Source organism: Odocoileus virginianus, chromosome 6 (genome assembly GCF_023699985.2).
Source record: "Odocoileus virginianus isolate 20LAN1187 ecotype Illinois chromosome 6, Ovbor_1.2, whole genome shotgun sequence".
NCBI lineage: Eukaryota > Metazoa > Chordata > Mammalia > Artiodactyla > Cervidae > Odocoileus > Odocoileus virginianus.
Window position 1 is genome coordinate 14,416,947 of NC_069679.1, and position 26,574 is coordinate 14,443,520.

Here is a 26,574-nt window from a genome sequence, read left to right on the forward strand (position 1 = left end):
TGGAGACGGCCCCAACAATTGGCCCAGTGGGTACACTCAGAAGAGGAACAAAGGAAGTATAGAAGGGCCTGTCTCCCTCACCAAGCAGGCTGCTGAGGTGGTGGATCTTCTCCAGGGCAGCTGGGACTTCAGTCTCCTTGTGCACCAGTGCCTCTACCTCACCCACAGCGTAGCCAAAGTCAGCTGTATCCAGGTCCACCCTGAGCAGCCGCTCCTCTCCGTCGGCTCCGGACAGCACCACTTTCCAGGCACTGCGCTTCGTCACAAAACTAGCTACCAACTGCAGCCCCAGGGGGCCCAGCACAGCAGCCACGCCCCCAGCCCCCGGGGCCCCAGCCCCCGGGGCCCCAGCCCCCAGCACCTCACAGAGCTGGACCACAATTGAAGGCTCAGCTGTGAGTTCCGTGTACTCAGTGTGGGGTCCTGAGACACTTGCCGCTCCGGGACACTTGAGCTCCCATCCACTGCCTTCTCGCTGTCGCAGCCAGTAATCAGTTCGCATGAGGCTCAGCTCAGGGGTGTCATAGTAGCTGTCTCGGAAAGTGACTCGATGTTCCAGGGTACCCCCCAACTCCTGCAGCCGCTCCTCTGTGCCGGGCCCCGGAACGAACTTTCGCTCCACTTCAATCAGGCCCTGGGCCATGCTACCTGCAATCAGTCAATCAACAAACACTGATGAGCTCCCGAAGATCCCTCCCCCCGGAAGAACTTCTGAGGGGCACACAGCGTCGCAGGGCTGTCTGTCGGGGGTCCTTCCTCCTTGCTTCTGTGCTGGATGGCCCTGTCTGTCTCTGATGTTTATTAAGGCTCAGCAACAGGCACAGGTCTCCAGTTAGATCCCTTCTGCTGCTGATGTCCTAAATCCAAAGGATTCCCTGGAAAATCGAAGGGGCTCTCTAGAAAGCAAGCCGTGTAGCGGATGTCCTTTCAACGCCCCTAGCTCAACACATGCTACCCCGGGAGTACGGCTACTCACTGCCGGAGATGACCCCGCCAGATCCCCCCAGAGCACCGACCCGCGGAGCCTTGGGTCTCACCTGAAAGGCCTAGGGTCTCCCTCTCGCGGGACCTGGAGTAAGGAGAAGGAAGCCTACGCCACGCCCGCGAGGAATGCCGGAAGCAGTCCCTGGCTCCGGACCTCGGCCCGGTTCTCTGCGCACGGGGGAGGTCCCGGCACAAGCGGCCATATTAGGCCTGATGTAGCTATGCCGAGGGCAGGCTTGGGCCGATAAGCCTGCTAAGTTATGAGGGGCCGCAACCTCCGCGGTGGGCCAAAAGCGAGGGTGGCCCCCTCGGCTCTGCTTCTCATTTCAGACCCCTCCCAGCTCCCGAGGGGCGGACCGGGTCTCAGGCCGCAGGCTGAGCCCGGCACCCTGGAGCCCGGGTGCATGATGGGAGGTGTAGTTCAAGGGAAACTTTGCTTTCTTGCCCCACTCGTCGCTATGGTGACAGGAAAGCTGCGATTGACGCCTGTGGGAGTCTATCTAAAGTCGGATGGAAAAGGAGCTCAGACCCCATTCCCGCCTTCAACGCTCTCACTTCGTTGCCAGATGGGGCTGGAATACAAGCCACTCACTCAGACCCTGTCCAGCAGATACTTTATTGACTATTGTGGTGGCCCATTAAATGCAGGCCAATGGCAATGAGCTGGGGGAAAAAGAAAGATAGTTAAGACCAGTCTAGTTACTCTAGACTCTGGAAGTTTTAAAGGGGAGTTAAAACATCCCCAAGAATGTTCAGGATAATGGTGGATGGGAGACTTGTTTTTGTGTGTGTGCAGCTTGAGGGATCTCAGTTCCCTGCCAGGAATTGAACACCAGCCTCCCGCAGTAAAAGCCAAAATTCAAACTACTAGGTCACTAGGGAAGCCCCCTCCCCCAACGACTTTCTGTAAGAGGAGGAAATGATATTTTGGATGAAAACTAAAGACATGATGGGATTTCAATGACTGGAGACAGAGAAACAGCATGAACAAAGACCCAGAAACTGGAGAGCACCTGGCCAGTGTTTAAGGGAAAAGAGATGAAGCTGGAAATACCGCTGAGCAGATTGGAAACGGCTTTGCATGCCAAACTGAGGAGTTTGTTTCCTGTGGCCCCTGTGCAGGCTCTGTCAGGAACAGGAGAAATACTTGCATTCATTTAAAATATAGGAAGACATGCGAATGGCCCTTTGACTGCTTTGGGAGACAAAATAGAGAAGGCTGCTTCTCCTTACTCCCTCCCAGGATTATGATTACCTGGAGGCATCTACTGTATGTTTGTTTTTTGGGTAAGGTAGCTTGCTGAGAAACAGTGGTTCTTGTCAACTCCTGGCTTCCCTTCTATTATGGGTGAGAAGGGCTAGGTCCTTTACATTTATCCTTTCCCCGGTATGTTTTTGGAAACACATGACCCATAGGAGGTACAGTGGAGAGGACACTGGTTTACAGACATGGCATCTTGAACCTGGCATGTTTTGAATGCTTATCTGCACTGCCCCCCACCCGATGACAGGAACCAGGGTGCAGGGAAAAGAGGGACCCCAGCCCCTAACTCCTTTCACTCGCCTGCTTTTCATCTGTCCTTTGCTTTTTAAGCTTTGTTGCCCAAAGGAAGAAGACTTAATCTCTTCCTTGAATTATAGGGTCCAAATCCAGTAGGGCAGAGGCAGCAGTTTAAGGAGAAAGAAAGATTAGACTCCGAAGGCAGGCAGACCTGGAGTCATCTCCCGTCATCACTTTAGTGGTGTTTGGTGTTGGGAAAGCTACTCCACCTCCTGAAATCTCTGTTTTGTCTTTAGTAAAATGTGGACTGCCTCACAGATAAGTGTGAGGATTCAGTGACAAACTGTCACATCATAGAGATTCAAAATATTAGTTTCTTTCTCCTTCCTTTTTTCCTGTGAACTCTAGGATTTTTTAATTTTTTTTTCTTCTATTAATAGAAGTAGGCTGTAGCAGCTAGTATGGGCTCTGGAGTCTGAGCATCAGGATTTGAATCCTGGCTGTCATTTACTGGCCTTGTGACCTTGGGCAAGTAAATTGTTTGTGCCCTGGTTTCTGGTGCCAGTGGGAAAGAATCTTCCTGCTGATGCAGGAGACACAAGAGACACAGGTTCAATCCCTGGGTTGGAAAGATCCCGTGAAGGAGGAAATGGCAACCCACTCCTGTATTCTTGTCTGGAAAATCCCATGGACAGAGGAGCCTGGTGGGCTACAGTCCATGGAGTCTCTAAAATCAGACAGGACTGAGCGCACATGCAGGCCTTCCTAACTGTAAAATGAGACTAATTGTGGAGATTAAGTAAGTTAATATATGTAGAAGTGCTTGGTACTGTCCCTAAGCACTCAGCAAGTTTCAGCAGTTATTAGAACATAACAGTTTATGTGAGCTGATAAACTGAAAATAAGGATGGGGAACCAGCCCCTCTCCCCACCCGCACCCAACTCTGGAGACTATGTGACCGCGTGAAGGAGACAGAAGCTCTGGTGACTCAGAGTAATTGCTGCGGCAGACAAGGTTCTATAGTGCCCAACTGGAAGGGAGGGGAATTAATAAGGCAAGAAGAAGGGAGTGAAAGTGAGAAAAAAAAAAGAGAGAGAGAGAGAGAGAGGTCTCTGGTGGTTCTAGAAAGCTCGTAGAAGCCATGGCTTGCTCTAGAGCTGATTTTTTTTTTTTAAATAGTAATAATAACAAAACACATGTATATTTCTGTAGACAGAAGAAAGAGGAGGAGAACTCGGGAAAGTGTTTAAAATTCTCTTTGCAGGCACCGGCTTGGACCTGGCCCCACAGTCAAGCAGGTGGCCGGCACCGCAGTCCGCCTGTCATAGGTCCCGCCTACAGTCCAGTGAAGCAGGCAGACACCAAGCTCTAGGGCCGGCGGGCGGGGGCGGGGGCGGGGGCGGGGGCGGGGGCGGGGGCATCCGGACTACAACTCCCGGCGTCCTCCGCGGCGGGCGGGCCGCTGCACCTGCTCAGTGGGGCCGCCCCGGGCGCCTGGGTATTGATTATTCCATTGTGTGGGACGCCTCGGCTCCAGCCACTGAATGAGGCGGAGGAGTGAGGGCGAGGAGGAGGAGGAGGAGGAGGAGGAGGAGGAGGAGGGCGAGAAGGAGGAGGAGGAGGCAGGGAGCGAGCGAGTGCCCAGGGTGAATCAATGGAAACCCCCTCACGAAGCCGGGAAAACACTTCAGCCGCAGCCAAATAGCATTGATTATTTTCCTTCACTTCCCTCACCGCCGTGAATTTATTTATTTATTTTTTCCATCTCCGTCCCCGACGCCCCGGAGTGAGCGCTGGAGGGAGGGAGGAGGAGGGGAAAAAAAGGAATCAACACATCGGAGAAGTCCCTTCCAAGAGCCACCCCCTCCCCTCCCCGCCTCGCGCTGCTCGGCGGCCGCGGTTCGACTCCCGTCCCTGCTTCCAGCTGAGGTGTAAGTGCATCGATTTCCGATGCTGCTGGGTTGGTTGGTTTTTTTTTTTTTTTTTTCCTCTCCCTCTCGTCTTCCCTTCCTTGCTCTTTGGAAGCTTGAGACGGAGGGGAGAGGAGGCGCTCGGAGACTGCCGCTGGAGGGCACGGAGAGGGACCGAAGGGGACTGGGGGAGGGGACCCAGACGGACAGACGGACAGACCGAGAGCCTGAGGAGAAGGAGAGACAGGGTTGTGGGAGGGAAGGAGCGGGCCTGCGAGAGGGCGAAGAGAGAGAGGCCGGGGTGGAGGCTGAGGCGGGGAACGGAAAGGCATCGAAGGTGGACTAGGAGCCCGCCGGACGGGCGGAGGGTAACGAGAGGCTAGACGGGTCGCGCCGAGCAGTACGGGGAGCGGGGATCCCGGAGGGGAGAGGAGGCCGGGTGACTATGGGGGCTCGGAGCTGTCAGTCCGGAGGGGCCTGGGTCTCGGCGGCCCCCCACCGGCCTCAGGATGCGCGAGGAACGGCGGCTAGCAGGCGGGCTGATGGATGGGCGAGCTTGCCACGGGTGGGAGGGGAGGTGGATACCCTTCATCTTTGATTTTTAGGTTTTGCCTGAAGTTGAGTTGTTTGTTGCTTTTGGTTTTTGAAAGGTGCGACTAGTAGGTGAGGGGAGGCCACCGCTCCTTTTCAAGGTGAAGTGTGCCTCTCCTGGCCCCCCAACTCTCCATCTGCTCTTGTCTGTCCCTCTCTCTGAATAGCTCTGTCGTTGAGCCCTTGACCATGCTGGGCCTGTTGCCCTGCCGATCTCTGTCCATGTGTCCCTACGTCTGGATTTTGCCATTCTCATTCATTCTCCCCACCCATCCACCTCTGGGTCTGGGTCTGTCTGTGTGTCACTGTCTCCGGATGTGACTTCCTATCCGGGCGATCCTCTTGCTGTGTGTTCTTGTCACTCACTATGTGTCACACCTTGGCTGCCTAACTGGTCTACCCATCTAGGACTCCATGCCCTTACCTTCAGGGTCTGAATGGATATCTCTGGCCTTTTCAGGCTGCCTTGGAGTTTGCTTATCAGTCATGATTGATGATTGTGGTAGTCACTGGTGAGGGGCCTGGAAGAGTGGAGGGATAGGTGTATCTTCCCCAAGGATTCAAGTGCCCTTTCCGCATAGCCAGGACGGCCTGTCTTCCACCTTCACCCCGGTAACTTTGGAACTTCCCAGCATTGTTAACTGTCCCCTTTGCTGTGTGCCTGTATCCCCCATCAGGACCTCACCGCTGGTCTCCTGCGTGTCCCCTGCCTCTCCAGGAGCTTCCCACCACATCTCTCTTCATCACTGACTCGATTTTCCTCTCTTCCCTCCCTTTACCATTATATATTTTTTCATTTCCCCATTTGTGTCACCCCCTTTTCTCCCCATCCCCATCTCCCATGGTCTCCTTTGCCTATTCTTCACCTTTGTTCCTGTAATCTGCCCTCTTCCTCCCTTTTCTCTTTGGTCACCCTAAGTTTCTTGTATTTCTTACCCTCTCACTGAGCATTTTAACTGCAGCAGCAGAAGATACCAGGGAGCAAAGAGGCTGGGAGAGTTGGGGAGTATGGTTTGTAAAGGCACATAAACAAGCCAAGAAATCAATTTAATGGGCTTCCAGGGGCATATAACCCCTTCATCAGTCAGAGCCATTATGTTTCATTCACTGTCAAGTTTGATTTTGTAAGGGGACATTCTCTGGGACTCAGAGCTCCACCCTGCTTGGTTGCCTCTTGTCCTTCAGTTCATTCTAGACCCTGGTGGCTTTTTCTCTGCTTTCTAATTTGTCTTCTTCCTGGGTCCTTGATCTTATCATATTTGGATTCAGTGTGCTTCTTCAGGAGGCAGTTTTCATCCTTATGACAGAAGCTATCTTATGCAAAGGGCCAGGTTCATTCAGCCTAAAGAATGGGAAACGTGGATAAACACTGGGAGAGTTTACCTTCTTTTAAGCTCCTCATTGTTTTTCCAGACTTCAGGGGCTTGAAGAGGAGGAGGTAGATATGGGCAGAAGATGGAAGATTTCAGAGGTGGACAGCGACAGAAAGGAAGAGAAGATAAATGCACAGGGTAGAGAAACGCATGATGTGAGGAACATGCAAAGGAAGAGAAGAAAATTCATGTAGAATGGGGGCAGGGGAGGAATCAAGGGGTGATTCATGAAAAATTGGGAGAATGAAACAAAATATGAGTTAATAATGATACAGAAGGTGACAGGGAGAGAAAGGATAGACTGTTTCTCAAGAGGAAGGTCAACAGAAAAAGCAATATGAAATGAATAAATACAGTGTTAAGATGGGGGAAGGGAGGAACTGAAGAATAAGATGAGGTGGGAAAAGAGCATGGTACAAAGAAGGGGAATGGAAGGCAAAAAGAGGGTTGCTGAAGCAGATCAGAGCTGCACAGAGCTTGGTAGGGGAAGAGGAGAGGATGAGGTATCAAAGGAAACAAATGCCTCTGGTGTGAGAAGGACACAGCATGATGGATGCAAAGAGAGCGCCGCAGGAGGGGCAATTTGGAAAAAAGAGCAGAAATACCATTGGGCTAATCCCCAAAAGAGAGAGGTGCCAAAGGAGAGGAGAGGAAACGCAGAGATATCTGGTGAAGAGGAGAGATTTGGCTCATTCTGTTGGCCAAATCCCTCACTAACCTACTGGAGGCCTCTGCATTTCATTCCCAAGCCAGGGCAACGTGAGCAAAGAGATTAAAAAAAACTAGAAATTCCCATTTACTTTAACTGATAGGAACTGGAATCTTTCTAGCCCCTGAGCACCAAAGACCTACAGCCTCTGATGTCATAAATTGCTGGTGTTGCCTTGGCAACCTGACAGGGTTCCTCCCTCCATGATGTCAGAGCAGCGGGTGTTACCTTAAGGCCCACAGAGGAACAACTTGCGGCTTTGCTGGAGAGCTGTACACACATTGGCCAGGGCCAGAGTCAAATCTGTAGGATTCCTAGGTTGGTAGCTTGACCTTGCCTCCCTGCAGCTATTGTTAGCTCTAAATGAAGTCTTGTTTGTGGGCATCTGAGGTTCACTAGAGCCTGCAGGAGCAAGAGGAAAGGATCTCAGGAGACAGGGGCATTGAGGATGGGATGGTAGGACTGAAAAACAGGCAAAGAAGGAAGAGAGTGGAAACTGGCAGTTACAGAATGTGAAAGAAGGGCTTTGTAAGCAGGAAGGAGAGTTACTAAAAATGTAAGATGAAGCTCCTTTGGGCTTTGGGTTTAGGAATGGACGCGAAGCTGGAAATGCAGATTAGAGGGGATAGGAGCCCTGTGAGAGCTGTGTGAAGCAGGAATACAGAAAAAGGAAGGCTCCTGAATGGAACTTGGCTGTGAAGGTAAAAGGAGGGGGTGGGGGACTCTGAGAGAAGCTATCAGTGAGAGACCCAGGGTTAGTCCTGATGACGATATGAGCAGGCACTGCCTGTGTCTAGTTTCTGATTGTTTTCTAGCACCTAGCACAATGTCTGTCACACAGGGGATGCTTAATATCTATTGATCAAGACGGTGAATAAATAAGAGGAGGCTAAGGAAGAGGAAGCCCACCTTCCTTTCAGCCCAGCTCTCAGGCCTAAGTCTGCATAAATGGGTGAGTTAAGAAAGCAGACACTGGAGGAAAGGACTAGAGGGCAGTTACCAGAAGTGCCTGTGAAACCTGAGGTGGACAGAGGAGACACTGGGTGAGGGGCACACTCAGAGGCATCCAGGGCTGATTCTAGGGGCTGATCTGGGGAGCCTGCAGAGATCATGGGAGAAAACATGAATGAACAGTCTTAGGAGCCCAAGAGGAAGATATGGAGGAGGCTAGAGAAAGGAGGTGGTTTCCAGAAAAGGTTAAGAGTTGTTTCTAAAGACAGAGTTGGAGATTTGAATTGGAAGTAGCATCCTTACCCCACCCCATTCCCAGTCATGAGACTACAATGGAATCTGCCATATGTAAATTACATAAATACACGCATGCATGCACACAAACATGCCAGCCACAGAATTCATAAATCAATACAGACCCAAAATCGTGTCCAAATCTAGGCAATTACAGGGAAGTCAGCGTTGGCCAAGTGGCCAAGAGGCAGAAAGAGGCACAGACTTAGATGTAAGAAGCCCTGTGAAGGATGGCCTTGATGTCTGACTATGCACTGCCTTGTTGGAGTCTAGAGGTTTAGAGTAAAACAGGAGACGGCAGGAGATGCACAACTCATCACAACACTGAGATCTGTGAGCAGGCTGCTAAACACAGAAGCCGTAGTGGGAAAGGATGCACCCAATCAGGAATTATAACTTAACCTGTGCCTGTGGTGAAGAGTCAAAAATGCCCTGAATGGATGAAAGGGATCCAGGAAAGAAGCCCTGGAAGAGAGGTCGCAAGCTGGGAGCCCTGAGGGAGAGTCTGTCTATAATAAGAATGGCCAGGGCAGCTGGAGAAGGGTCTGGCGGGCGGGGGCCTTCAGCGAGGACGGTGGCGGCTGGATGCACTGTCAGCTGCTGCCATGGACTTGGGCAGCTCATATTTTGCAGCAGGCGACAGGCTGTCGACACGGCGGTCCTTTACCTCACCGTTAGAAACTCATTTCATTGATTTTTCCATCTTTCTTCTCTGGCTTCTCAGTCATCCCACCACTCACTTTTCCAGAGCCCCTTGCCTCTCTGTGGAAAGCTCCAGGGGACGGCCTGCCCACCCCTTCTCCACCCTAGACCAGTGAGATAGCGTGAAGGATTTAGAGGTGCCGTTCAGCACCCTGAGGTAATCCCATTGGCTCTCACTGCCCCCCCCAATAGGCACACGTGCAGACCAGGGCCTCTGTGTCCAGCTGTCTCGGGTACCCAGCTACGGGGTTGACGGGGCCGAGATCCACCAGTTCTCCTGTCACCAAGCTGTACATACTTGGAAGAAGACACCTTTTCCTAATCCCTCCCAAGACAGCATGGCATCCCCTCAAAATATCTCTTTCAAAGTCAAATGAGAGAATAGGAGCTGCCTCTGTATTGGGGCAGGAATACATGATTACGCTGAAGCCAAGGGTCCAGGTTGGGAATCACAGCAGGGCCACCCACTGGAACAGTGCTGGCAGTGGGGCCTGAGCAATTAGAAGGCATAAGTAGCGCGTGGTTTCTGCAGAGAGAAGAGGGCATTCGTATGTAATGTCTTGTCCTGTGTAGCATTTTGAAGTGCGCAGTTGGAAGGGCAGGGGTGGGTGAAGAAATGTTTACTTCATGTGTAGACATTTCCGCCCTGCCTCCTCTAGTCACAGCCAACTACCTTCAGTTTCTCCCTTTGGGGCTGGGATTGGGCTAAAGGTCAAGAGTCAATTGTCAGTCATTTGGCTTCTCAGTGGAGGAGGGCAGAGGGTGGGAGGGGAGTGTTAGACTGTGTTTCCCTGAGGAACTGATGGGGCGAACACCATTTTTCCTCAGATTTTTCATTCCCCGTTTTGTCAGTGGCACCCTCCCACCCCAAAGCTTTCTGGCCCATCCTCTTTCTCTAGTCTTGGTAAGGTGGTTTCTCTGGGACCCAGTGTGTCTTGAGTCTCTGAGTCTGGATTCTGCTGCTTGCCCTGACTCAGGTGCCTGTCATCCCCCATCACAGTCGTCTTCCTTTCAATCCAGCCATTTCCACCTTCTGTATCACTTTTCTTGCTTGTACCACAGCCGCCTCCTTCCTCCCATCCAGGCTATGTGGTCTTCAAACCTAGAAATAAATCCCAGTGCTTTAGGGACAGGAGTGTGCTTGAGGTTAGGAAAAGGGAAGGCTGAGGAAGGCCTAGACAGGGAGGCAGGGGAGGCAGGGCAGGGAAGAGTGGGAAAAGGGGAAACCGGCAGAACAGGACCAGAACGGTATAAAAACCATGTGACCTGGAGCCGGGAGAGCCGGAGGGAAGGCCACAATTTAAATGAAAAAGGAAGGAGGGCGGTAGGCTGAGGCTGCGAGGACTGAGAAACGGAAGAGAAAAACCCGGAGCCTGACCCCCTGCAGAGAAATGAAGGCCGAGAGGAGGAGGGAGGCCGAGTGGCTGTAGGAGAGGCTTAAGGCGGAAAAGGCAGGCGGCCGGCTGGGCCTCCGCCTCAGTCCTGAGTTCAAGCCGTGCCGGCTTTGACCCTTGTGGGAGGAACTGAAGTGGCAAATTAACGACGATAATGAAGTCACTGCTCCTTGTTTGTCTTTGCTGGTTTCCCCTTGAGATTCGTCCTTTGGCCAGACGGGGCACCGTGGGGGAGGGGAGGGCCAGCAGCGGGCAGGGCGGGGGGAGGGGAGCGGAGAAGGGGACGGGAGATGGAGACGCAGCGGACGGACAGACCGGCGGAGCAGAGGGAGGGGTAAAGGAAGCCAGGAACGGAGGCGAGGAGGGCTGGGGAGAGAAGCGCGGAAAGATGGGAAGGGAAAGAACAATGGGGAAAGGGAGAGGGACGCCTGGAAGGAGGAGCAGAGGCCCGGGAGGGAGAGGAGCGGTGGCAAGGGGAAATGGCGAGCCGGAGGGGAAGAACGTGGCCGGGGCTGTGGGAGCTGCAGCTGGCGGGGCTGGGGGCGGGGCCTCATCTCCATCTCTAATGGCTGTGAAATGAGGTTAGCTCCATTAGAGGCGGTGAGAGTGTAACGAGATCACACTCATTAGGGCTGGGCCATCCCAGTAATTACCACCACCCCAAACACGCCCGCGCCAGCCGGGCCACCGCGCGCAAACAGGCACGCGGCAGCACACCCGGACAGGACACCCCCACCGTTGAACGGGAAACCCAGGGCCCCGGAGGCGGTAACCGAGAGCCTGGGGAGCCCCTTCGCTAACCCCGAAGAGGTGCCCGGACAGGGCTATAGCCAGGCCCTCAGCCACACGTAAGATCAGAAAGCAGTAACACACACACCCCAACTCAGGGAATTAGATAGGTGGATGAGCAATTATGGTTCCCATTTATTGATCACATACAAAGTGCCAGTCTCAATAATGATCATCTCAATGGGCACAACTCTATAAGGAACTATTTCCCATTCTATTTATGAAGAAACAATCTTTAAGCAACCCACCCTGAGGACATTTACATCATAGGGAACAGAACTAGAATTTTGATTCCAGACAATACCATACTGTTTTTCTTTCTTTTTTTCCTGAAGTTCGTATACTGTTATGAATACACATGTGTAGACTTTCAGAATTTATCACAAATCTGTGGTAGCTATCTCCTTTTTACCTCCAGTAGCCAGACAGACAGAGACATGCACCCAGAATGGCCGGGACCCCTGTGCAGACAGCGGCGTGAACGGCACTGCCCGGAGGTGCACAAACCTGCAGCCTGTTGTGGCCCATCTTACTGTAACAACCAGGAGAATGCCATGACAAGCTCAAGGAAGCGCATGACAGCACTATGCTCAAGGCAACACACACAAGGGCAGAGCAGCACCCTCAGACTCAAAGATCTCATTCAAAAGACTTACCAGCCCAAGCTTAGAAGCTTACAAATTAACTCGAGAGCAGGGTGCTGGAGTCAGGCTACCTGAGGCCAGTCTCGACTCTTATTTTCCAAGTAAGAGGACTTGAAAATTACATAACCCATCTAAGTCTGCTGCCATGTTTGTAAGTGGGAATGACTAGCTGTATCTATTTTATCAGATTGTAGTGGCGGATTAGGTGATGCGATGCTTCCAGAGGGCTCAGCACAGTGCCTGACACATGATAAACATTTAAAGGTATTATTATTTGTTGTTGTTTTAGCAGTATTTAAATAGACATTACCATCACAAGGATTCATGCAGAATCGAAGAACGAGAAGGATTTTGTATACACAGCCACTTACAATGGTATCCTTCCAAATAATTCTAGAAGAATTGCATGTAATTCTTTTCAAGCTCAGGGAGATCAAAGATCTTCCACAGAGGTCCCCCATGCCAGGATCAGACAGGATCCAGAATCTGAATTCAAGGGTACAGCCCCCTGTTCTCTCACTGTGGAGTGCTGATACAGAAGAGTTCAGAGCTGACTTGGTGAGGTTATCTAAACCTGGGTCTCTCCAGTGCACTTGAAGATCACACAGCTCCTCACTGCTGTCCTAACTCTTGCAGCATCATTGAGGGAGACACATTGGCAAGAGGCTCCTGTTCTCTCTGGGACATCCTCAACTCCAGCAGCCGGCATGCTGCGGCACATCTCATCAACAAAGTGACGCAAATGTGCATGGATGTCCCTCTCTGCTTGTAGTTTTAATCTGTAGCTTCCCTTTTAGCCCGGTCTCCTCCCTCCCTCCCTCATCTTCTCAGCCTCTCCTTTCTCCTCACACTCCACCCAGTTCCCTTCTGCCCACCTTCAGCATCTTGCAAAGTGTAAGAGATAACCTCCTTGCTCCATCCTTCTCAAAGGGGACAGGCCCCTGCCCAATATGATGCCAAAGCTGTGAGGTCTTGAGGAGACTCGGATTGCAGTATTTACCTGTGCAGATCAAGACCCAACTCCCTGCCCCTTCCCTACCTCTCCCTCCCTTTTCCCTTCCTCTTCTCTGCCTTGGCTGTCCCTTTCTTCACTCTCTCTGATATTCCTTTCCCTGCCTGCCTCAATCCCTGCCTTTCTTATTTTCTCTCTTTTGGACAAAACTTCTCTTGCACAAAATAAGAACTCCCTAAATGTTGGGGTGCCAGGGAGAGATCTAAAAGAGATAGGTAGAATTAAAATGGAGGAATAGAAATACCTTTTTTTTGTTGTTTTCTTTTTAAATATAGGTGAGCTTTAGAGACAGAGGCAGTGATAATTTTAAAGCAGGGAGAAGCCATAAGAGTTTTGATCCAAGTGTGAACCTGGGCAGAGCTTCCAGTCTCTGGTTTGGGATAATGGGGTGTATCTAGACCCAGCAGTCAAGAGGTCCTATGAGAAATGAACACTGCTGTTGGGCAGACTAGATTGAAATCCTACTCACCAAAGAATTTGCACTTAGTTAAAGGGCAGAGATGAGAGGAAGAGGCCAGGTCAAGAAGGGGCAAGGCTGAAGGAAAGCATCGGCCTAGCTGCACACACCTTGCCCAGCTCTTTGGGGAGAGATGGGGTGGGATGGAGGGCAGTGCAGGAAGAGCCAGAAAGAAGGAAAGGAACTGACCTGATGGACACCAGTATGGGCACTTTTCCCATGTTACCTGCACTGGTCTTCACCAAAGCCAGGTAAGGACAGCAGTGTATGCAACTGTGGGATCCTGCAGATGCACTGGAGAGGCCCAGGCTCAGCAAAGCACACGAAGCCAACTCTGAACCCTTCTTCTGTGTGAGCACTCTAGAGTGAGGGCCAGGGAGTTTCCAGGTGAGGAAACAGACTAGATAAGTAACTTACCAGGGTTGCACAGCTGGTGAGTGGGGGCAGCCAGGACTGAACCTGAGTCTGCATAAACCCTTAGCCCATGTTCTTCCACTGCCTTAGAAAAGAAATCTCATCTGGTTAGAGTTTATCTGCTGTTGGTACCAACTGATCCCCCTAATGTGGGCACACAGACTCTCATCTTCCCCTTCCCTCTGTGGCTGCCTCTTGAAAGCAACAGGTTGAAACCAAAAGGAGAGAAAGGCAGGGCAAAGTGAGTGTGGAGGGGGCAGCCTGGAGTCAGGGGTCTCACAGAAAAGGAAAGGAAAGTTCCCCAAAACGGGCTCCAAGGAAAGAGAATAGATGGAACAGTTGAAAAGTTAAGCAAGTCTGGAGGGCTCCGACTGGAAATCACTGTATGCAGATTGGAAGCAAAAGTGTCTGGTGCCCTCTGGCTGACTTTGCTGGGAAAGACTGCCCTGCCAGTGGGTCTAACGAAAAGTAAGGAGAGGAGGCTTTGTTTTTAAAAGGGGGGAGCTGGGAGGAGAAAGCCAGTCTATCACGGGCAGGCCTGCCCCTCCTCAGTGATGTGCCCTTTGTAACCACCAGGGAGCAGTCCTGTTGCTTTTCCGCTCCAGCTCTGCCTGAGATGGGAGGGGCTCCAGCTCCAGAGGGAGCGCCCCTGGCCAGCCTGGCCCCACACCGTTTGGTGAGGGGCACACTCTTTCCTCAGGCCTCACTTCTCTGGTCCTGCCTTTGCCCTTGTCCCTTTGGCTCCTGTAATTCTCAAGACTCTGAAGCCTGCTCTGCCTACTGCGATCTCAGAGCCCCTCTTCGCAGTTTTCCGCGTCACATCCAAGCCTTTCTGTCACTCTCATAACATCTTCTTCAGTAGCTCTCAGGTCCTACAGGCTGTACTGAAGGTTCCTGGAAGTTCCCTGGCTTCTTCCTGTTCTAAGTACAGTGTATCTGCCCCCCGAACAGTGAGGGCATATCAAGAAGTAGGAATTCTTGTCCAGCTCTTTACAGGGTGCTTCTCGGCCCTCCTCCCGTTGAGGAATATCTGTTCAGCGAATCTCGTGATGGGGCAGCTAGCCCCCCCACACACACACTGGTCGAACTTTGAAAGCAGCACTCCATCCTTCCCTTCTCACCTTGAGGAACAGCCAGGGACCGGGGTCTGCACAGAGGAAGAGAGAGGCAATACCAAAAACAACCTCTTCTGTTTCCCACAGCTTCCTCTCCATCTTCCCCTCTCTCCTCACCCTGTGAGGGAAGGAAGCGTTAGGGAAGGAGATGGAATGCAGGGGCAGCAAGGGAGCTCTGGAGACTGAGGGCCATTTTGGAGCTGGAAGATTCATCTCCGGGGATGACTACACCCTCAGAACTCTCCGCCCTCCCTTGGCTCCAGGCCTGCCTCCTCCCATCCCCCTCGGTGGCAGCAGCCTTGTAATTTAAAGCTCTCTCTGTCGCCTCTAATGTGATCCTCTCGTTTTATTGACTCTCTCTGCCGTCTGTGGCGCCCCTTCACATCAATCTGTGCTCTAATCACACGGCCGCCACTGCCTGCTCTGCCTCCCCTAACCCCTCTCCTTACAGGCCCTGGCCCTCGCCTCTACCCAGGTCCTTCCTTTTGACCGTACCCACCTCCACCCTACACCTGATTTGCCCTCTTCCTTCTTCCGTCCTCCACACCCAGGAATGCCAAGACCTCAGAGGGCTTGCCTTCTCCCTAGCCCCACAGCTAAGATGCACCCTGAGGGAGAGGAGATGCCCTTGAGGAAAGCCTGGAACCCCAGCAGGGATGGCTGTGGTCTGAGGGAGAACAAGACTCTGGTCCTGGGGGGGTGAGTGGGGACCTGTTATCTGGTTCCATGCTACAGTCCATGGGGTCACAAAGAGTCGACAGGACTTAGAGGTGAACATCTCTAGAAGGAGGTGAAAACTGAGGTCAAGATAGGAAGGGCAAAGAAAGGGACACAGATTCAGAGATGGCAGAAGAAAAGATTGAGGCGGAGGAAAATGGAAGGAGGGAAAGAAGTGAAAAAAATAATTGCTGCAGTTAAAGGTTTGTAATAAATAGTGGGTGATGGGAGAAGCACAGAGAAGAAAGGGGGAGGGGGGGCGTGGAGATGCACTGAGGCAGAGATAAATTTGCAATTGAAATTCTTTCCTGTTGAGGAGGAGGGGGAGGTGGGGAAGAGATTTGCAATTTTAAACAGCTGCAGACCTACCCTCCCTCCGCTGATCCAGGTCTCACCCACTAGCTAGCCCAAAGCTAAGCTCCTTTGGTTTCTAGCTAGGATTGAGCTGTCTTTTTTCTGTCCTGGGAAGTAGAAGCTTGGAGAGAGGATTTGGGGCTTAGGCCTTCGTAGCCCTCCTCTGCAGTGTGATATGAGTTGTGAGTCTGGGGCTAGGGAGAATTTGCTGATGGATGTGAAGTGGGCCAGCAGAGACACGCACCCACCAGGTTCAGCCCTCAGCGTCTTTTGCCAGGTCTGAGTTCTTCCTAGCAGGTGAGCCCCCATTATGGGGGTGACAGTGAGATATCAGGTCCTCCAGTCCAACACATGTATGCTCCCACTTCCCCCTGCCCTCCAGGGATTCCATAGGAGGAATGCCTTTATCCCAGAAGTTAGGGGCTTCTGCTTTCTGGTTATCTAAGATAACGCCACCCCCACCCCCACCTCCAATTCCTTTACTTCCCTGTTAGTTCTCCAACCCCCCCAGCCCCCTCCCTAGGCCCGGGCGCTGATTTGCATTTCATTAGCATGCGGAGCCAGCCCCACGCGGAGCCCCTTAATGGCTCCTGCTCTGACTTCACGCCTGGCTGGTCCCCCAGGAGGAGGAGGAAGGTGGGAATGGAGGCTTCCAGGCTGACTGGGGCCAGATGGAGCACCCATTCCAAATCAAGGAGTCTGAAGGTGAGGGTAAGACGTGGTCCAAGCTGGGAGAAGCCCCACCAGCCCCACCAGCCCCACCACTTCCTGGAAACACTCTGGCCTGAGCACTGAAGGTTTAATCGTTAGGGACCTGCTGATGTTAACAAACTGAAGAGGAGTTAGGACACATGGGACACTGGGAGAAGTATGGGATGGTGAGGCATGGGAAACTGGCGAGTTGGGGGGGGGGGGGGCCAAGATTAAAAAGGTTGGGAGCAGCGTGCAGGGCTGGGTAGTTTTAATCAGCTGGAGGGAGCTCAGGAACTCTGGTTTCTAGACTTGGAGGCTCATTTTGCCAGCACTGTGTCTGAGGGCCAGTCCTGGTAGAGGGCGGAGCCTAGGCCACAGCTCTGGGGTCTTGCTCTGCGCCCCACCAGTCTTTTTCTAGTTTCAGCTTGCAACTTCGTGATAGTCAGCAGCTCATTCAGCCTCTCTTTCTTGGTTGCCTCACCCATAAAATAAGGTTGTTGTGAAGTTAAATGAGATAGTTGATTAAAGTATTTAACAGTGCGGGGACCATAGTATATGTACCTTGACAGCTTAATATTATTACTGTTACTCTTTTTTTAATCTCTGGGGAGGAGGAGGATTATCTCATACAAGCCTTTGTCTTTCAACTGGCCAAGAAGCTCCCACCTGTGACCAGAGATGGAACTGGAAGGCATCTGAGAGTAGCATGGTGCCTGCAGGCCAGAGGAAATTCACTGTGTTAGCTTCTGTAGAGAGGGGAGGCCTGTTGGAAGAGGTGCTATTTAAGCAGACACGACAGAGAGCCACTGGGCAGAGACTGGGGGAAGAGCATTGCAAGCAGAGTCAGCAGCTCCGGCCAGCCGCTAAGGTGGGAATGAACTTGCTGTGTTTGAGGAACGAAGAACGTCAGTGGGCTGGCATTGGCCAGTCAGGTGGGGTGGAGAGTATTAAAGAGGTGCTGGAAGTAGGCAGGTGCCAGATCAAATAGGCCTTTTTGTAGATCAGGGAGTGGAGTTTGGGTTTTATTCACAGTGCAGTGAGAAATCACTGATGGGTTGTAAGCAGAATATAGTATGATTTACATTTTGAAAGGTGATTATAATGTCTGAATTTTGCTTTTAAACAATACAGGGAAAGGGGAAGTGCCTGATGATGATACACATGAAGCAAGACTGGTCCTGAGTTAACAAGATCCTAATGTATAGCACAGGGAACTATATTCAGTATCCTATGATAAACCATAATGGAAGAGAATATAAAAAAAGAATGTATATATGTATATAGCTGAGTAGCTTTGCTACAGCAGAGATGGACTCAACATTGTAAATCAACTATACTTCAGTTAAAAAACAAAAAACAAAACAGGGACTTCACTGGTGGTCCAGTGGCTAAGATTGTGCACTCCTAATGCAGGGGGCCCAGCTTTGATCCCTAGTCAGGGAACTAGATCCTGCATGCAGCAGCTAAGAGCTGGTGCAGCCAAATAAATAAATTAATTAGTTTTTAAAATCCCACATTGGCCCAAGTTTGGAGACTGTTGAAGCTGGGTGATCAGTAAAAACAAAGGGATTCCTTATATTTGGTCTATCTTTATCTATGTTTGGCATTTGTCATAATTTTGAATTAAATAATTAAATGAAAGGTCATTCTGAGTGGAAGGAGAGGCTGTAGTGGAAATGGAGGCCAACATGGAGTCTCTTGCACTAGTTCAGGGAAGAGACAGCTGTGGCTTTGGCCAAGGTGGTGCTTGTGAGGAGGCTGAATGGAGGACTGAGATGCTCGAGAGGTTACTGTCGAATGGCCTGCCTGTGGGGGGTGGTGAGAGGAAACTGGATCTTTAGCATAAGCAACTGGATAAATGGTGGTACCAATTTTTCAGATAGGAGAGATGGAGAGGAACAAGTTCTGGGCAGAAGTAGAGTTCTGATTTTGGACATGTTCAGTCTGAAGTCTGTTAGACACTAATGAAGCTTCAAGTTGGCAAATGGGTCCTTGAATGGTGCCGAGGGAAGAGGGTGGGCCTGGAGTATATCGGGAGCATCAGCTGCCTGGCTGGGGGTCTCCCCTGCCACCTCACTGCTCCGCTCTGTCCGTGTCTCCCCCACAGGGTCCTGGCTGTCACGCTGAGATGAACCCCCAGCTCTCCTCCGTCTGCCATGGCCACCCTTAACCTGTCCTCTGTCACTGGCACCACCTCCTCCCCTGGGCATGATGCCCCGTCCCTGCCTCTGGACACCTCCTCCCCCAGCACCCCTTCTGATCCTGTCACCAAAGATGCCCCTGATGCCTCCTCCACCTCTGAGAGCATGAGGTCCTCGGAGGCAGGGGGGCAGCCCCTGGAGTCAGGCTGTGGCCTCGTCCCACCAAAGGAGATAGGGGAGCCCCAGGAGGAGCCTGGCCGTGGTGGCTTCCCACCAAAGGACCTGGGGGTGGAAGAGCACGAGGAGCAGGAGGAGGAGGAGGAGGAGGGAGGGCTCCCTCCTGTGGACCTAAGGGACCACTTATTCTTCGCAGCTGGAGGTGAGGCCTGCCTAGTGGCCAAGCTGTTCCCGCCAGGCGACAATGAGCTCCCATTACCAAAGGGCTTCCCCCGGCGTGAGGCAGGCGTCCAGGAAGAGTCCAGCCTGCCCCTCCTTGCCCACCCGCCCCCTGTACACCTCACTGCCCTTCACGTCCAACATGGCTTTGACCCAATCCAAGGCTTTAGCTCTTCTGACCAAATTCTGTCCCACGATACCTCAGCGCCATCTCCGGCCACCTGTGAGGGAAGGGATGGAGCCTTCTGGAGCTACCAGCTGGCTCCAAACCCACCCGGAGATCCCAAAGATGGCCCCATGGGGAGCGGGGGAGGAGACCCCAGGGCGCTCTTCTGGTTCTGCCTCCTGTGCCGCCTGGGGTTCAGCAGGCCCCAGGCCTTTGTGGGTCACACACGATCTCACGGGGTGAAGCTAACCGCTGCTCAACACCAGGGCCTGCTGGGCAACCCAGCCGTGCTCCAGGAGGGGGACGAGGCCTGCATGGCCCTGCTGAGCTTCCTGGAACCAAAACCGCCTGCTCGCCCTTTAGAGAGACCCCTTGACAACAGCAGCATCGTGAACACGGAAGCCAATGCAGCCCAGATCGAGGACGTCCCCCCTGCGGCAGAAGCCCAGGCCCCTGTCCCGCCCATGGAAGAAGTCATGGCCCTCAGCCCACCCTCCCCCCAGACCACCCCAGCCACCTGGGACCCCAGCCCAACCCAAGCCAAAGAATCGCCAACATCGGCAGGTGGGGCGGGGACAGATTGGTTCCCCGAGGGGCATGAGGAGGATGGCGGGCTCTGCCCCCCACTCAACCAAAGCTCACCCACCTCCAAGGAGGGGGGCACTCTCCCTGCCCTGGGGGGCTCCCCTGAAGACCCCGGCGACCCAGCCCAGCCCTATCGCTTGGCCGATGACTACAGCCTGGCCCCAGCAGCCTTCCAGGGCCTCAGCCTGTCCAGCCACATGTCTCTGCTGCACTCACGCAACTCTTGTAAGACGCTCAAGTGTCCCAAGTGCAACTGGCACTACAAGTACCAGCAGACCCTGGACGTGCACATGCGGGAGAAGCACCCTGAGAGCAACAGTCACTGCAGCTACTGTAGTGCAGGGGGTGCCCACCCCCGCCTCGCCCGGGGAGAGAGCTACAACTGCGGCTACAAGCCCTACCGCTGTGAGGTCTGCAACTATTCCACCACCACCAAGGGCAACCTCAGCATCCACATGCAGTCTGACAAGCACCTGGCCAACCTGCAGGGCTTCCAGGCCGGGCCCGGGGGCCAGGGGAGCCCCCAGGAAGCCACGGTCCCGCCCCCTGCAGGGGACAAGGAGCCCAAGACCAAGTCGTCCTGGCAGTGCAAAGTGTGCAGCTACGAGACCAACATCTCCCGCAACCTGCGCATCCACATGACCTCTGAGAAGCACCTGCAGAACGTCCTCATGCTCCACCAGGGGCTGCCGCTGGGCCTGCCGCCCGGGCTGGTGGGGCCCAGCCCCCCTCCCCAGGCGGGGGCTGCCCCTGCCACCCCCCCTGACCTCTTTCAGTACTTTGGACCGCAGGCCCTAGGGCAGCCTCAGGCTCCCTTGCCTGGCCCTGGGCTGAGGCCAGACAAGCCCCTGGAAGCCCAGCTGCTTCTCAATGGCTTCCACCACCTCGGAGCACCTGCCCGCAAGTTCCCCGCACCTGGTAAGCTCCCTGGGTGCTCTCCTCTTTTCCCTTTCCCAGGGCCAGACTTGGTTCCCTGCTTTCTCCTGAGGGCCAGCACCCCCGCCCTTAGGTAACGCCAGCTCCCTCGGCACCCACCCCTCCCGTTGCCACACAGCAAGCCCATCCTGCCCCATTCCTTCCCGCGGTCACTAACCTGTCTCTGTTCCCTAGCCCCTGGAAGCCCTTCCCCAGACACCCACCTGCCTCAAAGTCAGCTCCTGGGAGCCTTGTCTGACGGGCTGCCCACCTCGCCGCCCCCAGACGACAGCCCGTCCCTGAAGGTGTTCCGCTGCCTGGTGTGCCAGGCCTTCAGCACAGACAGCCTGGAGCTGCTGCTCTACCACTGCAGCGTGGGCCGGAGCCTCCCGGAGGCCGAGTGGAAGGAGGTGGCCGGTGACACCCACCGCTGCAAGCTCTGCTGCTACGGCACCCAGCTCAAGGCCAACTTCCAGCTCCACCTCAAGACCGACAAACATGCTCAGAAGTACCAGCTGGCAGCCCACCTGAGGGAGGGGGGCGGGGCCGTGGGCACCCCCTCCCCAGCGCCTCTGGGAGACGGGGCTCCGTATGGCTCTGTCCCCACCTTGCACCTGCGCTGCAACATCTGTGACTTTGAGTCCAACAGCAAGGAGAAGATGCAGCTGCATGCCCGGGGGGCAGCCCATGAAGAGAACAGCCAGATCTATAAGGTGAGAGTGGGGCGGAAGGTCTGGAATCTGAAGGACACTGCGCAGAGCCTGGGGGAGAGAGTGGGAAGAGGGGACTGGGATGGAGTGAGGAGATGCAGAGTGAGAAAGGGATGCAAAAACCCAGGGCAGTGGAAAAGGAGAAACAAGGCAAGGGCACAGGGTAAAAGCTATTTGGAGTTGGTGTGGAGAAAGAGAACAAAGGATGGACTCTGACCAGGTGACTCCAGCACTTTATTCAGCTTTTCTGGTGTTTGGGACTAGGGGGGAGGGTTCTTGTGTCTGCTCAGTCCATCTCGTCCCCAAAACTTCAAGAGGATAGAATCAATTCTATTCGTACACTAGAGGGAATCCAGGATTGGTGGGAGGAAGAAAGGAAGGCGGGGGAGCAAGAGCAGTCACACTAAGGTGGCCAAAGGAAAGAAAAGAAGGGCTCAAGAGAGAGGAAGGGACGTGGGAGTGCTGCTGCTGGTCAGACTCCCCTGGGGGAAGCAAAGGAGCCCCCTGGAATCGGGGGTGTCCGTCCTGGGCCTGAGCAGCCTCTTTGCGTGCTTTCAGTTTCTGCTGGAGATGGAGGGGACCGCGACAGCGGGACCAGAACTGGGGCTGTTCCGCTGCCTGTTGTGCGCCTGGGAGACGCCCTCCCGCCTCGCGGTGCTGCAGCACCTGCGGGCACCTGCCCACCGTGACGCCCAGGCCCAGCGGCGCCTGCAGATGCTACAGAGTGGCCCCGCGGCTGACGAGGGGCTCCCAGCTCTTCAAAGCATCCTGAGCTTCAGCCATGGGCAGCTCCGGCCTCACGGTGAGGAAGAGGGGACAGGAGAGGAAGGGAAGGGCAGTCCGGGCGGCAGTGGGGGGCCCAGGAGAGAGTGGCACAGGGACGAGAAACGGATCTGTGCACAGTCCTAAGCAAGTGGAAAGGTGCCGTGAAGGGTGCTGAAACTGGCTTTCAGGAACACTGGGACAAGAGGCTATTGGAGGAGAAGGGAGAGAAGAGCAGAGGTTTTGCAGGGTGGAGAAATAGAGCAGGCAGGGAGGGAGGTGAGAAGGAACCACCCAGTGAGTCTGAGCAGTGACCAGTGTGCTGGCAGTGCTGGGGGGAGGGGGGTGATGGTGGCAGGAGCTGGTTAGGAAGGAGAAGGGAGAAGAACAGAAAAACAATAGACAGCTTTGGGCTGGGCCAGGACTGGTCAGGAGGAGGTGGGAGCTGGGGGCATGGCCCAAAGGTAGCAGGATAGGAGGCTCTTGATGAGCTCCCCAGCCTCTTCCTGTCTCCAAGGAGCTCCTCAGCCCCAAGGCTGGGCTTAGGGTCCTCCTTAGGCAGCCTCCTTAGAGAGACTGGGAACAGCCTGCCAGGTACCACGGATCCAGGGAGTGCAGAAGAGCCTGAAAGGGACTATGAGACGTGGGCACAGGCGTCCGGGCTTTGTAGAGGCTGGTGGTGGGTGAGGGTGAGGGCATAGGCAGCAAGAACCAGGAACAGGCAGCATTGACTGGTGCTAATTGAATTGCCAATATGCTGGCTGGAGTTAAGTGCCGGAGGGGCCCAGATCAATAGCTAACGATTCTGGCGCAGGGCTGAGTGGAGTTAAGGAACTTTAACACTTTAATTAGGCCGCCACCGAAAATAAATTCCTACACATCTGTCAATTCTTGCTTGAGTGGTAATCTCCTTTCCCAGCCAGACCTGCTGCCTCCTACTCACCGCAGCTTCTTCCCTTTAACCTCACCTCCCCACTTCGGTGCCTCTCACTCTACATTTCTGGGCTCCCTGCTTCCACGATCAGTCAAGACAGGGAGCTGAGTTTGGTCTTGTTCCTGTCTACTGCTGGGCTTGTTCCCTCGTCTTTAAGTGTCGGGGCTAGACTCACAAAGATTTTTTGGGCCCTGCAGAAGGAAATGGCAATTCACTTCAGTATTCTTGCCTGGGATATCCCATGGACAGAGGAGTCTGGCAAGCAACAGTTCAAGGGGTTGCAAAAGAATAGGCTATAACTTAGCAACTAAAACAACAGTAACCAATCCTAACACTGTAATTTTGCCCCTCATTCTCTGTATTTCTTTTCGGCAGCTCTTTTGTCTTCTCCTGCCTACTGATTTTTTTTTTTTCCTGCCTACTGATTTACTTATCCATCTTCTCCTTCATTGCCTGGCTGCTTTTCCTGCTTCCTCTGCCCTTTTTCTTCCCTTCTGTAGTGCTTCATCCTTTTAAATTGACTCTCCCTTCATCCTACACAGGGAAGACTCCTGTCACCCTCTTAGCTGGGCCACCCACCCCTGAGAAAGATGCCCAGAATAAGACAGAACTGTTGGGTGAGTTGCTCATCTGGTCCATTTTTTCCTCCATCCCTTGTCCTCCTCACCGCCCCCCCCCCCCCAACACCCGCCCCACAATTCTCATACATTCTGAGGTGCTCATGGAACCTCTCGGTAATCCAGACACCCAGCAAGGCCTCCAGTGCAGAAGGAGCTACCATGATCAAAAGAAATGATTCATCAGAGAGAAGGGAGGCGGAGCCACAGAGAGCTGGGTGCTTCCACCCTGTGGCCATCCTGCCAGCCTGGGGTCAGCCCTGCTAAGCCCCACTCCCTGCATGAGTGCAGTTCTGTAGTTTCCTGCTCTTTCTCCCTTTCCCCAGGGCCCACCCTCTACCTTGCAAGCCCTGCACTACAAATCAGACCATCTTAGGGGCCTGGGGTCTGTGAAAGGAAGAGGGAGGGCTGTCAGAGTCTCTGAATCTCTCTTTTCATCTTCAGTTTCTGAAGAGGCAGAGAACAAGACTGGCCCTCCTGGAGACAGTGCCAACCAGACCACGGTCAGAACTGGGGTAACGGGGAAGAGCTGGGGGGGCTCTGATTTCACTGAGATCTGCTCACACTCTAAAGGCTGAACTGTAGACCTTTACAGACAAGGGATTTCAGACCAAAGGTAGACTTCATTTTGTCATGCTTGTGACTCATGTCACTCTGAATACAACAATTCTGAAATTGCACCTAGGTCTGGTTACAGATGTGAGCACAGTTGACCCTGAGGGGTGGAGCACAAGGGAGATAACAAACAGGAAGCAATGGTGGGAATTTGAGGGACAGGTGACGAAATAAACTATTGAGGGGAGGAAAGACTGGAAGTAGATGGAGGGAGGGAAGAAGTAAATAAATGAAAAGAGAAAGGCAAAAATAAAGCATTAGCTGCTGCCCAGCTGTTTATTTCTGCTGGGAGCAGAAAGATGAGACGTGAAGTTCACCTCCTAGAGAGCCCTGGGTGGCGCTGCCCTGGCACCTCCCTGGGGCAGAGGAACTGACCCATTGACCCAGGTGATCCGACAGCAAGCTCTGCCGGTCTGGATGCCTGACCTAGGCAGGACCCAAGGGTCATTTAGGTTGACTCTGGGGGGATCCCCAGCCTCTGGTCTTGAGGTGCCACCCCCTGCCTCCCAGCTCTCCACACTGGACCGCACACAGCGTGTGTGTTATCACTGCAGACACTGCAGTAATGGCATATATCCTCGGTTCCCTTGCATCCTGACTTCGAGATGTCCGCTTCCAGGCCTGAGTGCATTAAGCTGAGCATCTAGATACCCTTCCATTCTGGCCATTCCCTCCCTGATGTGTGGTCCTGGACCAGTGGCACTGGAAGTGAGTCAGGAAGACAGAAATGCAGGCTGGAGGTCAGGCAGTCAGGTGACGAAGGCAAGGCGGAAGCAGAGGGGCCTCCCTGCCCCACCTTCTGGAGGTGTGGGCAGGAAGGTGCCAGCCAAGCCAGGCCAGAATTCTCCTGGGCCACTGGGGGAGCTGTCGTGTTTGTTTACATTAAAAAGGGAAGGGGAGAAAGAGGCAGGCGGAGAAAGTGGGAGCTGCTGAGACTCTGAGGGAGAATGAGGCGGCTTCTGAGCAGACAGGTAGGGAGCGCCCGCTGCTCAGAGAGGCAAAGTGGGCAGGGAGCCTGTGGGGTCCAGGAAGTGCCAGAGGGGAGGGGGGCCATTTCACGGAGGAGATACCGGCAGGGTGGGGACAGGTAAGAAACGAAAACTAAACCAGAGGGGTAGGGACAGGGCCCTGTGTCGGCTGGAGAACTGAGCAGGCGGCAGAGACAGGGAGAGAAAGGAACCAGGATGAAGGAGACAGGAGTGGAGGGCAGGTGAGGGCAGTTCAGCCTGCGCCTTTGTTCCATCAGAGGGACGTGAGGGCGGAGTCAGCTTTCAGCTTTCAGGACTGGGGCTCCTCCTCCATCAGGAGTGGGGGGACCCGGCCATATCCACAAACCCCAGGGCCCCGAGATGGTGGGTCCCCCCCATCCCTGACACCCCGCCCGTGTGCCCCCAGGTGTTCTGCTGTCCATACTGCAGTTTCCTGAGCCCGGAGTCTGAGCAGGTGAGGGCTCACGCGCTCTCCCAGCACGCAGTGCAGCCCACGTTCCGGTGCCCACTATGCCAGGAGCAGCTGGTGGGCCGACCTGCCCTGCACTTCCACCTCAGCCACCTCCACAACGTGGTGCCTGAGTGTGTGGAGAGGCTGCTGCTCGTGGTGAGTCTGGGGGGCGGGGGCCAGCAGCTGTGTGGCTGGGTGTGCTGAAGGAAGTGGCTCTGTGGGGATCTGACAGGAGTTGAGAGCTGGAGGCAACCTGGGGGCTGAACCTGTCCAGCAGCCTCTGCTCACTGGTGAGGAAGCACCACTGAGGCGTGTGAGAGCTGGCTTCCACTGCAGGCAAGGCTGAGGCTGTAGGACAGCGGAGGCGGCAGCCAGGCCCTCCCCCGTGGGGAAGGCAGGGATTACGTGGGAAGTCAGAGGAGCCTGGAGCTAGACTGGGCACGACCAGGTGTGGAGCCGGGGGGTCTCGAGTAGAGGGCCAGTGGGGGAAGTCACTGACCTCTCTTCCATCACAGGCCACAACCGTAGAGATGACCTTGACGACCAAAGTGCTGCCCGGGCCTGCTCTAAGCCCTCTGGGGGATGGCCCAGAGCCCCCCTCTCCCGCACCAGAGCCTGCGCCCAACAGAGCCCAAGCCGCAGGTAAGGATTGCATGGCAGACCTCCCAAGGGGGCAGGAAAGGAGACC

The 26,574-nt window shown here is 54.0% G+C and overlaps 2 protein-coding genes across 6 annotated transcripts in view; one reads left to right on the top strand and one right to left on the bottom strand.

Moving 5' to 3' along the window:
- Window positions 1-26,574, bottom strand: part of THTPA (thiamine triphosphatase) — a 42,948-nt gene that overhangs the window by 2,937 nt on the left and 13,437 nt on the right. The window contains exons 1-2 of one of the 2 annotated variants that reach the window (XM_020897350.2): window positions 1,038-1,388; window positions 82-648 (exon numbers count right to left, since the gene is read on the bottom strand). In XM_020897350.2, the coding sequence (XP_020753009.2) occupies window positions 82-643 (562 nt within the window). In that variant the 5' untranslated portion in view covers window positions 644-648; window positions 1,038-1,388. Of the gene's footprint in view, window positions 1-81; window positions 649-1,037; window positions 1,389-26,574 lie in introns of those variants that run through there. The other variant, XM_070468842.1, reaches the window with a different exon arrangement.
- The window catches only part of ZFHX2 (zinc finger homeobox 2), a 29,952-nt gene continuing 7,468 nt past the window's right edge, over window positions 4,091-26,574 (top strand). The window contains exons 1-8 of one of the 4 annotated variants that reach the window (XM_020897340.2): window positions 4,091-4,417; window positions 18,713-20,811; window positions 21,004-21,521; window positions 22,077-22,320; window positions 23,757-23,831; window positions 24,276-24,334; window positions 25,842-26,042; window positions 26,402-26,528. In XM_020897340.2, the coding sequence (XP_020752999.2) occupies window positions 18,762-20,811; window positions 21,004-21,521; window positions 22,077-22,320; window positions 23,757-23,831; window positions 24,276-24,334; window positions 25,842-26,042; window positions 26,402-26,528 (3,274 nt within the window). In that variant the 5' untranslated portion in view covers window positions 4,091-4,417; window positions 18,713-18,761. The other 3 variants (XM_020897337.2, XM_070468839.1, XM_020897336.2) reach the window with 3 other exon arrangements.